Source organism: Saccopteryx bilineata, chromosome 1 (assembly GCF_036850765.1).
Source record: "Saccopteryx bilineata isolate mSacBil1 chromosome 1, mSacBil1_pri_phased_curated, whole genome shotgun sequence".
Lineage (NCBI taxonomy): Eukaryota > Metazoa > Chordata > Mammalia > Chiroptera > Emballonuridae > Saccopteryx > Saccopteryx bilineata.
The window spans coordinates 152125680-152143982 of record NC_089490.1 but is presented as its reverse complement, the minus strand read 5'-3'; the positions used below and the strand labels follow the sequence as shown (position 1 = coordinate 152143982).

The 18303-nt window shown below is 45.8% G+C and overlaps 1 protein-coding gene across 2 annotated transcripts in view; it reads left to right on the top strand.

Annotated features, from left to right (window-relative positions):
- VAV1 (vav guanine nucleotide exchange factor 1) overlaps positions 1-18303 on the top strand; it is a 71987-nt gene that overhangs the window by 41246 nt on the left and 12438 nt on the right. For both annotated transcript variants that reach the window (XM_066274277.1, XM_066274268.1), the window contains exons 3-23: positions 144-202; positions 317-385; positions 518-626; positions 717-812; positions 2417-2485; positions 2695-2798; positions 3575-3674; positions 4477-4572; positions 4823-4891; positions 5163-5249; positions 5340-5425; positions 5820-5952; positions 6225-6334; positions 7201-7302; positions 7539-7636; positions 7719-7741; positions 7914-7959; positions 10030-10166; positions 10517-10582; positions 12067-12098; positions 17826-17942. In XM_066274277.1, the coding sequence (XP_066130374.1) occupies positions 144-202; positions 317-385; positions 518-626; positions 717-812; positions 2417-2485; positions 2695-2798; positions 3575-3674; positions 4477-4572; positions 4823-4891; positions 5163-5249; positions 5340-5425; positions 5820-5952; positions 6225-6334; positions 7201-7302; positions 7539-7636; positions 7719-7741; positions 7914-7959; positions 10030-10166; positions 10517-10582; positions 12067-12098; positions 17826-17942 (1808 nt within the window). The remainder of the gene's footprint in view (positions 1-143; positions 203-316; positions 386-517; positions 627-716; positions 813-2416; positions 2486-2694; positions 2799-3574; positions 3675-4476; positions 4573-4822; positions 4892-5162; positions 5250-5339; positions 5426-5819; positions 5953-6224; positions 6335-7200; positions 7303-7538; positions 7637-7718; positions 7742-7913; positions 7960-10029; positions 10167-10516; positions 10583-12066; positions 12099-17825; positions 17943-18303) is intronic.

The following is an 18303-nucleotide window of genomic DNA, read 5'->3' as shown; positions in this document are numbered from 1 at the left end:
GAAGGTGAGAAAATCCTGAATTCGGTTCCCAGAGGCATGGGGTCTAACTCAAGGTGCAGCCTCAGCAGCTTCAAGTCCAAGACCGTGTTGTGGCATGTGAGTGAGCAAGGAGCTTGCTGAGCAAAACACTGCCCTTGTCACAGGTCATCTACACCCTGTCCGCTCTGTCCTGGACACCGATTGCCCAGAACAAGGGGATCATGTGAGTAACCACTGAGGCAATAGATGCTTGAGCTGACCCCATCCTCCCTGTCCTTGAAACCCCCCTCCCTACCTGGCCATCAGGCCTCTGGCTCATACTGTCCTGACCCCCCAGGCCCTTCCCCACTGATGAGGAGAGTGTGGGGGATGAAGACATCTATAGTGGCCTGTCCGACCAGATTGAGTGAGTGTCTGGGGTTAGGCCCTGCCCCGAGGGCCTGGGGGGAACCGAGGGGACACAACTTAATCTGGGAGAGGTCTGAGGAGCCCCTGGCCTGGGTGTTCCTGTGGTCCTGCCTGACTCCACATCCTGCAGTGACACAGTGGAGGAGGATGAGGACCTGTATGACTGTGTAGAGAACGAGGAGGCTGAGGGCGATGAGATCTACGAGGACCTCATGCGCACGGAGCCAGTGCCCATGCCGGTGTGTGGGGGCGAAGGGCCGGGCCTGGGTGGGTACATGGGTGGCAGGCAGTTCAGGTCCCCCAACACCTGCCTCCCCTCCCCCTCTCAGCCCAAGATGACAGAGTATGACAAGCGGTGCTGCTGCCTTCGGGAGATCCAGCAGACGGAAGAGAAGTACACGGACACGCTAGGCTCCATCCAACAGGTGCGGTTCTCCCAACCAGCCCCTGCCAGGCGCATGGTGGGGCCAGCAGGCGTGTGATCACCTGTCCTGCACACGGGGAGGCCCCACTGTCCCCTTGCTTTGTGTTTCTTTGTCTCTCTCTCTGGTTTTCTGTGTCTTTCACCCTTTCTTGTTTCTCTCTCTATCTGTCTCCTTTTCCTTCTGTATTTCCTCATCCTCATCTGTCTCTATTATTGTCTTTGGCTTTCTATTTTCTCTATTTACTTTGGACATTGCTTTTTTAATAGCTTCATTGAGATTTAATTACTGTACCATACAATTCACCCATTTAACATACACAATTCACTGGCTTTACGTATATACACAAGGTTGTGCAATCATCGCCACTATTTAATTTTAGAACATTTTCATCACCCCCACAATACCCCATACCCCTTATCCATCACCCTCTAACTCCTTATCCTCCCCAGCCCCTGGAAACCACTAAATCTACTTTCTGTCTCTTTGAATTTGCCTATTTTGTATATTTCACATAAATGGGATCATACAACATGTGGGCTTTTGTCCCTGGCTTTTCCCACTGAGCATCATGTTGTCAAGGTCCATTCATGTAGTAGTGAGTGTCGGAGCTTCACTCCTTTTTTTTTCACTTTAATTTTTTTATTAAGTGAGAAGTGGGGAGGCAGAGAGACAGACTCCCACATGCACCTGGACCAGGATTCACCTGGCAAACCCCCTCCCCAGTGATGCTCAGCCCATCCTGGGCACCGCTCCGTTGTTCAGCAACTGAGCTACCTTAGTGCCTACGGTGAGGCCATGGAGCCATCCTCAGTGCCCGGGGCCAACTTGCTTGAACAATTTCAGCCATGGCTACTGGAGGGGAAGAGAGAGAGAGAGAGAGAGAGAGAGAGAGGGAGGGAGAAAGAATGAGAGAGAGAGAGTGAGAAGGAAGACTGGGGGGAGGGTAGAGAAGCAGATGGTCACTTCTCCTGTGTGCCCTGGCTGGGAATCGAACCTGGGACTCCTGCACACCAGGCCAACGCTCTACCACTGAGCAAACTGGCCAGGGCCAGAGCTCCTTTTTTTAAATTTTATTTTATTGATTTTAGAGAGAGAATGGAAGAGGGAGAGAAAACACAGATTTTTTTCTTCCACTTTTTTATGCATTCATTGGTTGATTCTTGTATGTGTCCTGACCAGGGATCAAATGCATAACCTTGATGTATCAGGATGACACTCTAAACCAACTGAGTTACCCCACCAGGGCAGAGCTTCAGTTCTTTTCATGACTGAGTAATATTCCATTATATGGATGGACCACATTTTGTTATCCATTGATGGACATTTGTGTTGCTTCCACTTTTGGGCTATTTTGAATTTTTTTGCAATGAACAGTCCTGTACAGGTTTGCCTGTGGACGTTCTCTTCTGTCTCTGTCTCTCTCTATCTGCCTGTCTGGGTTTCCTTGTTTGTTTTTCTCTTTTCTCTCTCCATACCTCTGTTTCTTTTTTTCTCGATTTCTGTTTGTTTGCCTCTCTCTCCTTGTCTCCCTGTCCTTGCCTCTCTGGGACTGGGCTTGAGGAAGGCATCTCATCTTCCTCCATCCTTTGCTCCCCTCCCTGCAGCACTTCCTGAAGCCTCTGCAACGGTTCCTCAAACCCGAGGACATAGAGATCATCTTTATCAACATTGAGGTGAGCCAGCCCCTTCCCAGTCTTCCAGCTCATCCTGCTTACCTGGTCTCTGATTTTTCCCTCCTGGGCTGCCATCAACTGGGGACCATCTCCTGGCCCCAACTGTCCCTGGATTGTGGGAGTTGGGAGTTGGGCAACATAAGGCGAGTGGATTACCCTTCTCCTGAGCCCCAGGCTTCCGCCCAACCCTCACTCCTCCCTCTGACTAGGACCTGCTTCGTGTGCACACTCACTTTCTAAAGGAGATGAAGGAAGCCCTGGCTACCACTGGATCACCCAGCCTCCACCAGGTCTTTATCCGATACAAGGAGAGGTGAGACCCAGCTGGCCAGCCTGGACCCCTGAAGGTTACCCGGCCCTGCTCATGCCGGGCATTGGAGAGACCTTGTCCTTAGAAACCACTGGACAGGGAGGGTTTTACCTTCTTGGCTCACGGGCAAGGGGCTACCCATCTCTGGTTCAATCCCTAGCTTTGGTTTTTGTGAACTGGACATGGCTCTGGGAAGCCACTTAACCTCTCTTTACTTCGGCTTCCATATTAATAAAGTCAGTGTGGGACAGGAACATACCTTCTAGGGTTGTGATGAGGACCAAATAAATTGATGCCTAATGTTCTTAGTACAGGGCCTGGCACACAGTATGTGCTCAGTAAGTTTGTAAATAAATACACAGTGAGCAGAGATGATATGCCACGTGCTAAGAATCTCTTGTGTCCTGACCTGTGGTGGCGCAGTGGATAAAGCACTGACCTGGGAACACTGAGGTCGCCGGTTCAAAACCCTGCACTCGTCTGGTCAAGACACATATAGGAGTTGATGCTTCCTGCTCCTCCCCCCTTTCTCTCTCGCTCTCTCTCTCTCTCTCTCTCAACTAAATAAATAAATAAAAATAAAAGAACCTCTTGTGCATTATCTCATTTAATGTTACAGTAACCCCATACGGGAAATGCTATTGTTATGCCCATTTTAGAGATCGAGAGATGGAGGTTCAGCATTACCCAGCTGGGAAGAGGTGGGCCAGGACTGATGCCCAGAGCTGCCTGACCTTAGTGCTAGCCACTATTACCTGTCCGGCCATTGCTTCCCGCAGGTTCCTCGTCTATGGTCGCTACTGCAGCCAGGTGGAGTCGGCCAGCAAGCACTTGGACCGCGTGGCCAGCGCCCGGGAGGATGTGCAAATGAAGCTAGAGGTTGGGTGGGGCCACATCTGGGGGGCTTTCCCCCACCACAGGCCTGGGAGAGGGCATCAGGGAGGACACTGAGTTGGAGATAGCATCACTTTCTGTGTCAGCCCAGCTAGGGGTCTGCCCATCGGAGGTTGGGGAGGGTGGTACTGGAGCAGGAGGAAATGGACCAACGCATGGAGCCCTAGCCCCAACTGAATCCCAGTTCTAGCTGAGCCCTGACACCCCAGCCTGAGCTCGTGACCCTGAACTGAACTCTGACTCCAAACTGAGCTCCAGGCTGGGCGGAGCTCCAAATTCACATTGAGCCCTGATCCTGGACCGAGCCCCAACCTGGACTCATGTGTCTAGTGGAAGCAAGGATAGGGCAGGGGCAGAGGCGGATTAAGGTCGGTTGAGGCCCCGGGCACAGAAGAAAATATTGAGCCCCTTACATTAGAAAAAAGTGTAAAGTTGGGGTTTTGCGGGGCCCTTTAGTAGTTGGGGCCCAGGGCACGTGCCTGGTGTGCCTGCTGTTAAATCTGCCTCTGGGCAGGGGTGATGAGGAATCACCTGTGTGCTCCGCACCTCCAGCCTCTTTGTCTGCATGCGGGGGACCCTCCAGCCTATCCCTTTCCTCTCTTCAACCCCACTCACCTAACAGGTCCTGGACCTCCACCCCAGGCTGTCTTCCAGCTGGGACTAACTGCCCCTCACCTCATGGCATCCTTCCTCCCTTATTTCCTCAGGGGAGATAGGATGCTTCCAGCTCTAGAAAATCCACTCCTGCCTCTGCCTTATCTGCTTACCTGGTTCTCTGATCCTCCAGGAATGTTCTCAGCGAGCAAACAATGGGAGGTTCACCTTGCGGGACCTGCTGATGGTGCCAATGCAGCGAGTCCTCAAGTACCACCTCCTTCTCCAGGTGCACAGTGGGAGCCTCCTAGGTCCAGTGATGATGCGCTTGGATATCTACCTCCCTGTGTCATAGGAGTGGGGGTGGGCTGGCTTCTGGAGGCTGGGCTGTAGGACCCTCTGGGAGGGGTCTCTGGGGCCATGCACCTGCCTCCTGGCAAGCAGGAGGAGGAAGGAGGAGCTGGTGGGTCAGGTTTGTTTGGAAGGCCACCCAGGTGGAGAGGACAGGCCCCGGTGATGTCTGTCTCTGTGTCATTCAGGAGCTGGTGAAACACACGCAGGACGCAGTGGAGAAGGAGAACCTGCGGCTGGCCCTGGATGCGATGAGAGTGAGTGGTCACACACAGGGCGACAGTCACACACTTTCAGGGTAGTGCCATTCAGACACAAAGTCACACCACGGGCAACACCTTCCTCCACCACAGGGCCACACACCTTATGACAAGTTATTGACAGCATTCCCCCTTGAGGCTAGTGACATGCTATGGACACTGTCTTTACCACTCTGGCTGTCCCTAGCGAGGGCTGACCCCTATCCTCGGCCGGGTAAGGGATTGTGCTGGGTGGGGGAGCCCAGGCTCACATCTGGCTAACCCCCAGGACCTGGCGCAGTGTGTGAATGAGGTCAAGCGAGACAATGAGACCCTGCGGCAGATCACCAACTTCCAGCTGTCTATTGAGAACCTGGTGAGGGGGTATGGCTGGGAGGGCCATGTGGGAAGGATGTTTAGTTTCCTCCTTGGTGGCCCCATGCCAGAACCCTTACCTGCTGCCTAGGACCAGTCTCTGGCTCACTATGGCCGGCCCAAGATCGATGGGGAGCTCAAGATCACCACTGTGGAGCGCCGCTCCAAGATGGACAGGTAGGTGGGGCCTGGGCAAGGGTGGATCCAGGTTCAAAGGCAAGGCTCAGAGCCAACACAATCTGGGTGGAGTGTTGGCATGAGCAGAGCCATGTTTCAAAATAGATGTGTGGGTGGAGCCACTTGAACCGGGGTGGAGTCTGGATGGACAGGGCAAGGCCACCTTGTATATGTGAGTGGAGCCAAGACCACCAGGTGTCAGGACCAGCATAGAACATTTAGGTGAGGTCAAGATGGGAAGGTGAGTATTGCCAAGCTGACTTCGGAGGAGGAGAAGGGTAGGAGTCCTACATGGACAGCAAGGTAGACTGGGAAGGTAGAAGGAATCAGGCAAAGAGCTAGAAGAGACTGTTGGGAGGAGCCAGACAGAGGCACCTGACCTAGCTGCTCCCAGGTACGCGTTCCTGCTTGACAAAGCTCTGCTCATCTGTAAGCGCCGAGGGGACTCCTATGACCTCAAGGAATTTGTGAACCTGCACAACTTCCAAGTTCGGGATGACTCTTCGGGAGAGCGTGACAATAAGAAGGTAGGGTTCTAAGGCCAGAATTGGGGACCCCATTGCTGGGAAACCCCCATGCTTGAGACACTCCACTTGGCCTTTGGAATTCTTGTGTGCACGCGTCTCAGATGTGAGTGTGTGTGTGATTTTGGATTTTGGCTGTGTGTTTGGTTCTCCTGGGGTCAGAGAGGCTGTTACTGTCCCCACTCTTTTCTCCTTACAAGAGTAAGGGTTGGAGGGCATATGGCTCCACCCTCTGTGGGGCGGGTACCTTCAATCTGAATCCTGCTTCCCTGCAGTGGACTCACATGTTTCTCCTGATCGAGGACCAAGGTGCTCAGGGCTATGAGCTGTTCTTCAAGACACGAGAACTGAAGAAGAAGTGGATGGAACAGTTCGAGATGGCCATGTAAGCCCCTTTCCTCCTCCATAGTTCTATCCTCAGAGGACTCCGTCGTGCATGTGCAGGGGCTGAGGCAATTCTGTGCTCTCGTCTCACATCTGCTTTGACATTCTGTGGCACCACTCTGAACCTTTTTCATTATCTGAGAAACGGGAGGGATAGGCTTAAGACTTTCAGCATCTCCCAGATGCTCAAGGTTCTGTGCAAGTTTGGTTATCAGCCTAGAATATTTTCCTCCTCTTCCTCCTCCCCCGCCCCCCCGAAGTGAAATTCACATACCAAAAACCTAGCCAAGGCCCTGGCTGGTTAACTCAGTCAGTTAGAGCATAATACAGAGACACCAAGGTTGTGGGTTTGATCCCCGATCAGGGCGCATATGAGAAGTGACCAATGAATGTACAATGAAGTGGAACAACAAATGAATACTTCTCTCTCGCTTGCTCTAAAATCAATCAATAAAAAAGACCTTAGCCAATATAAAGTATACTATTCAGCAGCATTTAGTATATCACATTATTGTGCAACCATGACCTCTGGTTTCAAAAAATTTTCATCTCCCCCAAAAGAAGACCTTGTACCCTTGAAGCGGTTACTCCCAGCCCCTGGCAACCACTAATCTGCTTTCTGTCTCCTCCCATGTTCATAGCAGCTTTGGCCAAAAGTATTCACAGTGGCCAGAAGATGGCAACAACCCAAATGCCCATCAGTAGATGAATGGATACACACAATTTGGTGTATCCATGCAGTGGAACGGTATTCAGCCACACAAAGGAAGAAAGAACTGCTACATCCAAGTTACAGCATTTATGAGCACGTTATTCTTTTCATGACTGAATACTATTTCATTGCATGGAATTATCTTACCTCTCCAGCTCCAACATCTATCCTGAGAACGCCACAGCCAATGGGCATGACTTCCAGATGTTCTCTTTCGAGGAGACCACATCCTGCAAGGCCTGCCAGATGCTGCTGAGGTGGGAGTCTGGAAGGATGGGCCTGGGGCCTGGGCTTAGTCAGCAATTCCTCTTTAAAGAGGCTCCTCCAGCCATCAGTCCTCTGAGTTGGGAGGTGGGAGGTTCTCCGTCGATCTTAAGCTTCTCCATCTCTCTACTGCTCTAGAGAGAGCTCAGCCCTTCACGCTGTTGGTAAAATGGTTGGCTGTGTCCATCAACATCACTGACTCTCCTTTATTTCACTCCCTGAATGCCAGAGGCACCTTCTACCAGGGCTATCGTTGTCATCGGTGTCGGGCACCTGCACACAAAGAATGTCTGGGGAGGGTCCCTCCCTGCGGCCGCCATGGGCAAGGTACCAGTGGGAGAGAGGGAGGACGTGGGCTTGGTTCTGCACGTGGCATTTCCCATCCTAATCTTCCTTTTCCCTCCCATAGATTTTTCTGGAACTATGAGGAAGGTAAGACTCCATATTTCTTTCTGTGCCTGGAAATCATGGGGGGGTGATGACAGGAGGCCCCGGGAGACCCCAGCAGTGGGAATGGCCCTTTGCTAGGTATTCAGAAAGGGGCTGAGGAATCCCCAGGCTAAGCACAGGTGGCCATGCTGGCTTTCTTGGTGTCTCTCTCCAGGATAAGACACATCGCCGGGCTCAGGACAAAAAGAGGAATGAGCTGGGTGAGTCAGCAGGGGGTGCTGTGTGGGGCAGGAGGAAATCTGGTCTTTGTCTCAGTGATGCTGGCCCAGGGACAGATCTCAACAATTCTGTCAGTGACCACTTAATGTCTTGCTTTACATTAAAGCATTTGCTTCCATCCTAGAAACCTGAAAGGACTTAAAAATAACTAACTCAAATTCTTTACCTGCTTTGCTCAAAAACCGTGAAGGGAATGTATGGAATGGAGTGATCCTTGTAAGATCCTCTTCCACTACTGTCCACCTTTCTTATTCACTACCTCTTGTTTTTTTCTGGCTGACAAATTCTTGGAGTCTTAGCCAACGAGGTATATCTCTGCAGTTCTTCTTATCCCCTGTTTTATTGATTCTGCACCACAAAATCTTGTTGTAATACAGTGATGCCAGCAAAGCAGCCTCCATCTGGAGGATGGGGGATGGGAAACAGTTTGGCCAAGCCAGAATTCCATTTTAGTCCAATGGCAGGTGGAACAGGCTGGAATCCTTGTAAGTCAATGGTTTTTGTGGAATCACTGCAATGATGGGTTACTTATTCAGCATCTATTGGATCATTTGGGGAAAATAATAACTAAACATTTGTGCTTCTTGCCTGGTAGCTGGAGACAGACTGGTTAAGTCCGTTATGGTTGTGGTAGGTAAATTATAGGGTTTTCTTGAGCATAAAATTAGGGGACCTAACAAATCTGAGCCTTCTGGAAAGGCTTCTCAGAGTTGGAGACATTTAAGTGGACATGTGGGATGAGGAGGAGTTAGGTGAGGAGGAGGGTAGGAGTGTTCCAGGCAGAGGGAACAGCATGTGCAAAGGCCAGGCGTCAGGAGGGCAAAGCATTATGAAAGAAGTAAAAACAGAGTGGCTGAGAGAAATAAACTCTTTGCTAGTATCATACTGAGTTAGTGTAAAGACTCAGATTTCTTGTCTATTTACCTATTTATATCGACATGTCTACATATATACATATTTCAGCTTTATTTGCAATACTCAAAAATTAGAAACAACCCAAATGTCCTCCATAGGAGGAAATATATGAGTGTGTGTATGTGTGTATATATCCATTATATACAAATACCCTATATACATGTTCACACATATCATATGTGTGTATGTGTATATGCACTTACACATACCCATCATATATATACTTTTTATTGAGATAGAATATATATATATTGTAAAGTACACAAAGTGATTACCGTAAATCTTAATTATATGGATCGGTTCAATTAATTTCTACCCATGTGCACAATACTCATATCAAGGTCTAGAACATTACTATCACTCTAGACCTGCACTGCCCAATATAAATAGAAATTAATTTAAATAACATTAAAAATCCTTTCATTCAGTCACACTAGCTACCTTTCCAGTGCTCAGTGGCCAAAGACCACTGAACAGATTACTGAACATCTCCATAATCACAGAAAGTTTTATGGGACAGTGCTGGAACTCATATACTCAGCTAGTCAGTACCCACCTCCTAGAGGGACTCACTATCTGACTCTATCACCATATATTAGTTTTGCCTGTCCTTGGAATTGATGCAAGTGAAATCATCCAGTATATATACTCTTACTGCATTTAGCTTCTTTTATTCGACACAATGTTGGTGAGATTCATTGATGTGGTTGCTTGTTGCAGTAGCGTGTTCTTTTTCATTGCTGTATAATATTCCATTGCATGACTGTATCACACTCTGTTTATCCATGTTATTGAGGAAATTTTGTTTGTTGCCAGTTTGGGGCTATTGTGGACCAAGCTGCTGTGAGCATTTTGTCTATGCCTTTTGGTGGACATGTGTTTTCATGTCTCCTGGGAAATTGCTGGATCACTAGGTAGACATCTGTTTAGTTTTAGTAGATACTGTCAAATAGTTTTCCAAAGTGGATTCCCACCAGCAATGTAGGAGAGTTCTAGGTGCTTCCCATCCTGGCCATCACTTGCTATTGTCTTTTTAAGTTTTGCTATCCTGGTGGGTGGCGAAACTCAGGTTTGAAAATTCCCGAGTGCCAAGCACGTTGTGGAAAACAGATGGCAGTTTTCTTCCTCCCCTTCAGGGCTACCCAAGATGGAGGTTTTCCAGGAGTACTATGGGCTTCCTCCACCCCCGGGAGCCATTGGACCTTTTCTACGGCTCAACCTTGGAGACATTGTGGAGCTCACTAAGGCTGAGGCTGAACAGAACTGGTGGCAGGTACAGGCTGGGCTACGGGAGTGGTGGAGAAGGACCCGAGTGTGGGGTCACAGGTATACATGACCCTAGGAAGTGGGGTTATGGCCCTACTGGACTCTGGCAAGGGGAGGCTGGTCTGGAGGAAGCACCTGGGGAGAGTGGTGTAGGTAGAGATTTCTGGGGCTGGACTGGTCCCTCAGGGATGGTTGTCTTCCCAGGAAGTTGAAACTGGTTGGCATATCTTTGGGTGATCCAGGCCACAGATAAAGACATGGCCAGGCAAAGTGGCCATTAGACAGGAAAATGGATACACACACGCAAGCAGATGCCTATAACCTTTCTCTTCCTGATTTTCCTTCCTGGATTTTTAGGGCAGGAATACAGCTACCAATGAAGTTGGCTGGTTTCCCTGTAACAGGGTCAAGCCCTTCGTGCACGTAAGTACCTCAAGTCTGGTTGGAGCAAGGGCAAGGAAGTCCAGAGGGGGTTCTGAGAGGGCATGTGGGCTTGGGGAGAACTCAGATATGGAGGGGCTGCCCATCATGCAGGTCATTCTTAAAGCCAAGGTTCTGCCGACCTCTATCCCCATTAAGCACGAACTCCCCAGCCCCCTCCCTCAGCCCCTGGCTCCCACCATTTACTCTGTCTCTGTGGATCTGAGTCCTCTAAGGACCTCCTGTGACTGGAATCACACAGTAGCTATCCTTTTATGTCTGGTATCTTTCACTTAGTATGATATTTTTAAGGTTCATCCGTGGTATAGCATATGTCAGAATTTCCTTCCTTTTAATGCTAAATAATATTCCATTGTCTGATGGACCACATTTTGTTTATACAGTCCTTCGTGGATAGATACTTGAGTTGCTTCCACCTTTTGTCTACTGTGAATAGTGCTTTTGTGAACGTGGGTGTACAAGTACCTATCTGAGTCTCTGTTTCCAATTCTTTTGGGTATGAACCCAGAAGAGGAATTGCTGTGTCATATGGGCATTTTATTTTATTTTATTTTGAGGAACTGTCATCTGTTTTCTATAGAGGCCATATCATTTTCTTCCTTGAGTAATGCAGTTAGACTTCCAATTTCTTCATATCCTCATCAACATGTATTTTTTCTTTCTTTCTTTCTTTCTTTCTTTCTTTCTTTCTTTCTTTCTTTCTTTCTTTCTTCTTTCTTCCTTCCTTCCTTCCTTCCTTCCTTCCTTCCTTCCTTCCTTCCTCTCTCTCTTTCTTTCTTTTCTTTCTTCTCCTTCTATCCATCATTCCTTCCTTTCTTCTTTTCTTCTTTCTCTTTGTCCCCTCTCTCTCATTCTCTTTCCTTCTTACTGTCTCTCTTCCTCTCTTTCCCCCTTCTCTCATGGTCTCTCTCTTGGGGGTAGCCCTCCTCATGGGTCTGAGGTGGTAGAAATGCACCCTTTTACATTTATTTAGATCAAGGATTGACAAACTTCCTGTAAATAGATAGTAAACATTTTCAGCTTCACAATTGATATACTCCCTTTTGTGACTGGTCAACTCCTCCACAGTCGTGCCAAAGCAGCCAAAGATGGTCTGCACATGAGGGATATGACCATGTTCCAATCAGACTGAATTTATGGATCCTGACCTATGAGTTTCATATTATCTTTATGTGCCAGGAAATATTAGTCTTTAAAAATGTTTTGTCAATCACTAAAAAAATGTTAAAACCTTTCTTAGCTTGAAGGTCATGCTAAAACAAGTGTCTAGACAATCCCTGATTTATCTGATAGGGGACCAGACTCTCCCACTTGATTCCAGGACTGTCTCCCCAGTACTTGGCACACGATTGGAATGAATGAATGAATGAATGAATGAATGAATGAATGAACGAACGAACGAAGTGTGCTGCAGTCTGTTGCCCAACTGGGCTCTTTGCCCTAAGTCTTGGTCTTTGTGTCCCTAGGGTCCCCCTCAGGACCTGTCTGTTTATCTCTGGTGAGTAGAACCACCTTTCTTACTTTCAAGTTGGGGTCTGTCTGGGGTGGGTGCCTGGGCTGGGCATGGGAGGAGTCTCCAAACCAATCAGTTATCCATTCTTTGAACCCTGGGCATTGACAGCTGGGTCCAACCCCACACTGGAAGCTGCTGAAGAGAGAGCAGACAAAAGAGGCTCCTAAATTTAGGAGATTATGGTCTCACTGGGAGGAAAATGATGGTGGTGATGGTAAAGGTGGTTCATTTTTTTTATGAATACTTACTGCATATAGAGCAGTGAGGGGTGGAGGTTTTCAGTGTTGCTTCTGGAGCCCACTTGTCTGGGTTCAAATCTGGACTCCAACACTACCCAGCTGTGTATCCTTGGGCTAGTAAGTCAGCTTCTCTATGCTTCAACTTTCCTCTCTGGAAAACGGATTAATACCAATATTTACTTCATAACACTGTCATGAGGCTTCATAACTAGCACAGTTATGAGCAGATAATAATAAGCACTTAATATCCGTTTTTCTTACCATTAGTTATTCTGATCGCATTTCGTCAATCCTGAGGTGTTCATCCTCCCCTGCCCGATATTTTAACATTTTTTTTACAGTCAATGGAGTCTTTGACTAATAATGGATAGTGATTTTTATTTTGTAACAGCCCATGAAAGAACGGTGCATTTTATACTTGTTAGCGTCTTAGCCTTGATGTAACACAGTATTGTTTTATGACCATGTGTCAGCACATTTAATTTTCATAATAGCCCTTAGAAGTAGGTGCTATTCTTAACTCCCGTTTTGCGGAGGAGGAAATGGAGGCTCAGAGAGGAGTGATCTGTTCAGTGTCACACAATGAGGAAATGACAGAGATGGCATTTTGGCCCAAGCTGGCCTGATTCCACAGCCTAACTTCACTGCCTCTTGAAAGTCAGAGGAACACAATGGGCACATAACAACCTGGTCTTCACCGGTGAGGCACTTCAACTGCATTATCGCCCTTTGTCAAAACTGTTTCTCTCTGGTGGGTAGGCTTTTTAGAAGAGGAAATTGGGGCTCAGTGTGAAAAAATCAGTTGCTGAGGTCACAGAGCAGCGAAGTGGCAAAGCCAGGATTCACACTGTAGCCTCTACAGGCTGTACGGCCAGTGCCCTCCCTGCTGGGAAGCGGTCTGCAGGGCTGAAAGTGGAGGGAACAGAGTGAGGCACTCTGTGGGTACAACATCTAACAGGGTTCCAAAGCCTCAAATCCACACACTTTAATGCAATATTTTTTAAAAATAAAAAGCAAGGCAAAAAATATCCATGATGAGCAAAAAAAACTATAAATAAAGGCAGGGCAGGGAATATAAAAAGGTGAATTGTTTTGAATCAGGTAAGCATAGAATCAGACCTTGTCTTTATTTCAAATTTTGGCATTTTGTTCATCACAGATTTATTTTGCATTCATTTTTTAAATTGAGGTGAAATTCACATAACACAAAATTAACCATTTTAAGCATAATTTATATTAACATTTACATTTATATTACATATTTATACCTATATATCATTATAATTATATGTTCTCTATAATTAATACATATTTTTATATATTTAGTTATAGCATATATTTATATTCACATTTATATTGTCCATAATTATATATCAGCATATTTTCATTTATAACATAAATATTTATATTCTCATTTATATAACATCTAATTATGTATTATCTACAATTAACATATTGAATATTCACATTTATAACATAAGTATATTCATATTCACATTTAAATATTTATAATTATATAATGTATAATTAACATGTTTGTTATATATTTACATTTATAACATAAATATATTAATACTGACAATTATATTTAGTGACATTTATTACATTTGCAGTGATGTGCACCATTACCTCTGTCTTGCTTGCAAACATCTTCATCACCCCCAAAAATAAACCCCATCCCTATTAGCAGTCACCATCATCCCTTCCCCCAGCCCTGGGCAACCATGAAATCACTTCCTGTCTCTGGATGTGCCTGTCCTGGACATTTCTCATAGATGGAGTCACACTGTGTGGCCTTTGGTGTCGGTTTCTCTCACTGAGCATCATGTGTATGAGGGTCATCCGCATTGTAGCGAGTGTCAGAGCTTTGCTCCTTTTCATGGCTGCTTTTGTAAGTCATCTTGATTTTTGAAAGCATTACATTAAACTACTACTTTTAAAAATTAAATGTATTGGAATGACCTTGGTTAATAACATTACCTAAGTTTGAAGTATACATTTCTATAATACAGTATCTGTGTATTGCATTGTATGCTCACTACCCAAAGTCTAGTCTCCTCTGTCACCATATGTTTTATTCCCTTTAACCCCCCCACCTCCCTTCCCACCCTTCTCCCTCTTCTCCCCCTCTCATAACCACCATGCTGTTGTCTGTGTCTATGGGTTGGCTTTGTTTGTTGCTTTCTGTATCATATCCCAGCTATGAGAGAAATCATATGGTTTCTGTCCTTTTCCATCTGACTTACTTCACTTAGCATGATATTCTCAAGATCTATCTGTGTTGTTGCAAATGGCAGTGTTTCATCTTTTCTTATGGCTGAGTAGTACAAGGAGGGTCCTCGAGTTAGGACAGTCTCGACCTATGACGTTTCGAGTTTATGATGCTCACTCCCATAAAAACTTTAAAAAATTGAGACGTGAGTGTTTTGACTTACACTGTTAGCGTCATACTTACGGACTACATGGGTGAACTAGTTTGGTTGTGTGTCAGAAGAACACAGTAATGCAGCATATGAGTTAGGGAGTTGGCATCCCCCAGTGTGCTTACCTATGCCATTTTGGACTGTTAAAAGTGAAGAGTTCTGTTTGTGTTGCTTTGTTTGGTGACTTTTGGCCCTTATCCTGGTTCCTAAATGAAAGTCAGCGTCTTCAGATGGTAGTGCTTCGAAGAAGAAGAAAGCGTCATGATGGAAGTGAAAGTAGACATTGTAAAGAGATCAGAAAAAGGAGAATCAGCAACAAACATTGGCCACATACAAGGCCTTAGCAGCTTTACTGTAGCAACAGTTATCAAGGATAAAGGCCGTATCCTAGAGCATGTAAAGCAGGGGTCCCCAAACTACGGCCCGCAGGCCACATGTGGCCCCCTGAGGCCATTTATCCGGTCCCCGCTGCACTTCCAGAAGGGGCATCTCTATCATTGGTGGTCAGTGAAAAGCGCAGCGTTGCTCACATACAGTACTACTTTCGATGACTCGGGACGCACGCGTCACAGCTCCAGAAGCGTGTCGTATCACTTGTTATGGTTAGCAGTGACAAATATGGAACCGGACATTGACCATCTCATTAGCCAAAAGCAGGCCCATAGTTCCTATTGAAATACTGGTCAGTTTGTTGATTTAAATTTACTTGTTCTTTATTTTAAATATTGTATTTGTTCCCATTTTGTTTTTTTACTTTAAAATAAGATATGTGCAGTGTGCTTAGGGATTTGTTCATAGTTTTTTTTAAAGTCCGGCCCTCCAACGGTCTGAGGGATAGTGAACTGGCCCCCTGTGTAAAAAGTTTGGGGATCCCTGATGTAAAGGGATCAGCCCCTATGAAATCGACTCTGATTACTAAACAGCAAAGTGGCATAAGGATCGAGATGGAAAGGTTGCTAGTTTTGTGGCTGGAAGACCAGCATCAGTGGCATATCCCAGTTAGGATAGATAAGTTACTTAGGCTAGGGTGTGTTTTTACTTATACCAAAATTTGGGTTACGTCACTATTGTAGGAACGGATCTATGTTGTAACCCGAGGACCCCTGTATTCCATGTATATTTGTGCTACATCTTTATTCAATCATCCACTGAAGGGTACTTTGGTTGTTTCTATGTCTAGATCAGTGTGAATAAGACTTCAATGAACGTAAGGGTACATATATCTTTACGAATAAATGTTTACAAAATTTTCAGATAAATACCAGAAGAGGGATTGCTAAGTCATATGGTAATGCTATTCTTTCTCTTTTCTTTTTTTCTTTCTTTCTCTCTTTTTTTTTTTTTTAGCAAGAAAGAGGGACAGAAGGGACAGACAGGCAGGAAGGGAGAGCATCAATTCCTTGTTGTCGCACCTTAGTTGTTCATTGATGACTTTCTCATATGTGCTTTGACTTGGGGGCTCCAGCTGAGCCAGTGACCCCTTGCTCAAGCCAGCAACCTTGGGCTTCAAGCCAATGACCTTTGGGCTCAAGCCAGCAACCATGGGGGTCATGCCTATGATCCCATGCTCAAGCTGGCAACCCCACGCTTAAGCTGGTGAGCCTGTGCTCAAGCCTGTGACCTCAGGGTTTTGAACCTGGGTCCTCTGTGCCCCAGGCCAATGCTCTATCCAGTGCACCACCTCCTGGTCAGGCAGTAGCACTATTCTTAAATTTTTAAGGAACCTCCATACTGTTTTCCATAGTGGCTGCACCAATTTACATTTCTACCAACAGTGCACAAGGGTTCTCTTTTTCTCTACATCCTCTACTTGTCATTTGTCTTATTGATAATAGCCATTCTGACAGGTGTGAGGTGATATCTCATTGTGTTTTGATTTTCATTTCCCTTATAGCTAGTGAAGCTGAGCATCCTTTCATATATCTGATGGACATCTGTGTGACTTCTGGGGAAAATGTTCAGGTCCTCTGCCCATTTTAAAAATAGGATTGTTTTTTGTGTTGTTGAGTTGTATAATTTTTAAAATATATTTAAAAATTACCCTCATATCAGGGGTATCATTTGCAAAAATCTTCCATTCAATTGGTTGCTCTTTTGTTGATAGTTTCTTTTGCTGTGCAGAAACTTTTAGATTTGATGTAGTGCCATTCATTTATTTTTGCTTTTACTTCCCTTGCCTTTACGGTCAATTTCATAAAAATCCTCTCTGAGACCAAGGTCCATTAAATTTAGTACCTATGTTTTCTTCTTTGTGTTTTATTGTTTTAAGTCTTATATTTAAGTCTTTATTACATTTTGAGTTATCTTTTGTGTTAGGTGTCAAACAACCATCTAGTTTCATTCTTTTGCCTGTGATTTTCCAATTTTCCCAACACTGGTATTGAAGTACATTTCTTTTCTCTGTTATATGTTTTTGGCTCCTTTGTTGAAAATTAGTTGCCCATATACACGTGGGTTTATTTCTGGGCTCTCAATTTTGTTCCATTGGTCTGTGTATCTCTTTTATTGCAGCACCATACTGTTTTGATTATTGTAGCTTTGTAGTATACTTTGAAGTCAGGAAGCTGAAACCTCTGGCTTTGTCCTTTTTTTCTCAAGATTGCTTTGGCTATTTCAGGTCTTTTGTGGTTCCATAAAATCTTACAATTTTTTTGTTCCAGTTCTTTGAAAAATGCCAGTGGGATTTTGATGAGAATTGCATTAACTCTGTATACTGCTTTAAGTAATATGGCCATATTAACTATGTTGATTCTTCCAATCCATGAACACAGAGTATCTTTCCATTTCTTTGTGGCTTCTTCCATTTTTTTCAACAGTGTGAAATAATACTTATTTGTTATTATTTACCTTGATGGCTGAATCTTTTAGCCCCTCACTTAAATTGTCCTCTTCTGGACTCTTGCTTCTGTTGGTGTTTACGGGCTGTTGGATCCAGCCTGTCACCAACTATAAAATATCACAAGGATTAGGAGAAAAAGTGGCCTCCATGTAGCTATATAGGAACCCAGGCCTGGGGGCTGTGCAGACCTCTCTCCTTGGTGTCTTGGCAGGTATGCTGGCCCCATGGAGCGTGCTGGAGCAGAAGGCATCCTCACCAACCGCTCAGATGGGACGTTCTTGGTGCGGCAGAGGGTGAAGGATGCAGCGGAATTTGCCATCAGCATTAAGTAATTACACCCTCCCTGACCTGGGTGATGCAGGTGTCTGGGAGGAAGGGAATGTAGTCACGATAGCCACCTTGTATTCAATCACTGGTGTCCTGGGTGCTTAAAATTTTTTTTATTTCCTTTAATTAACTGACAATCCATATGCTTCCTAGGAGGCTCCAAAGGGCATTTAGCTTCCTTTAGGAAGAGGCAAAATGCCACCTGAACCCGAGGCTCACAGACAGTGTCTCTCATGCGTCTCTGTTTGCTGACTGCAGCTTCTCCCTCGTGGTGACTCATTTCCTTATAGGTTTTGTAATCTTGTCTGGCGATCTTAAATGAGGCTTCCTCTGTGGGAATCTTGCTGCCTGTGTCTCCAGAG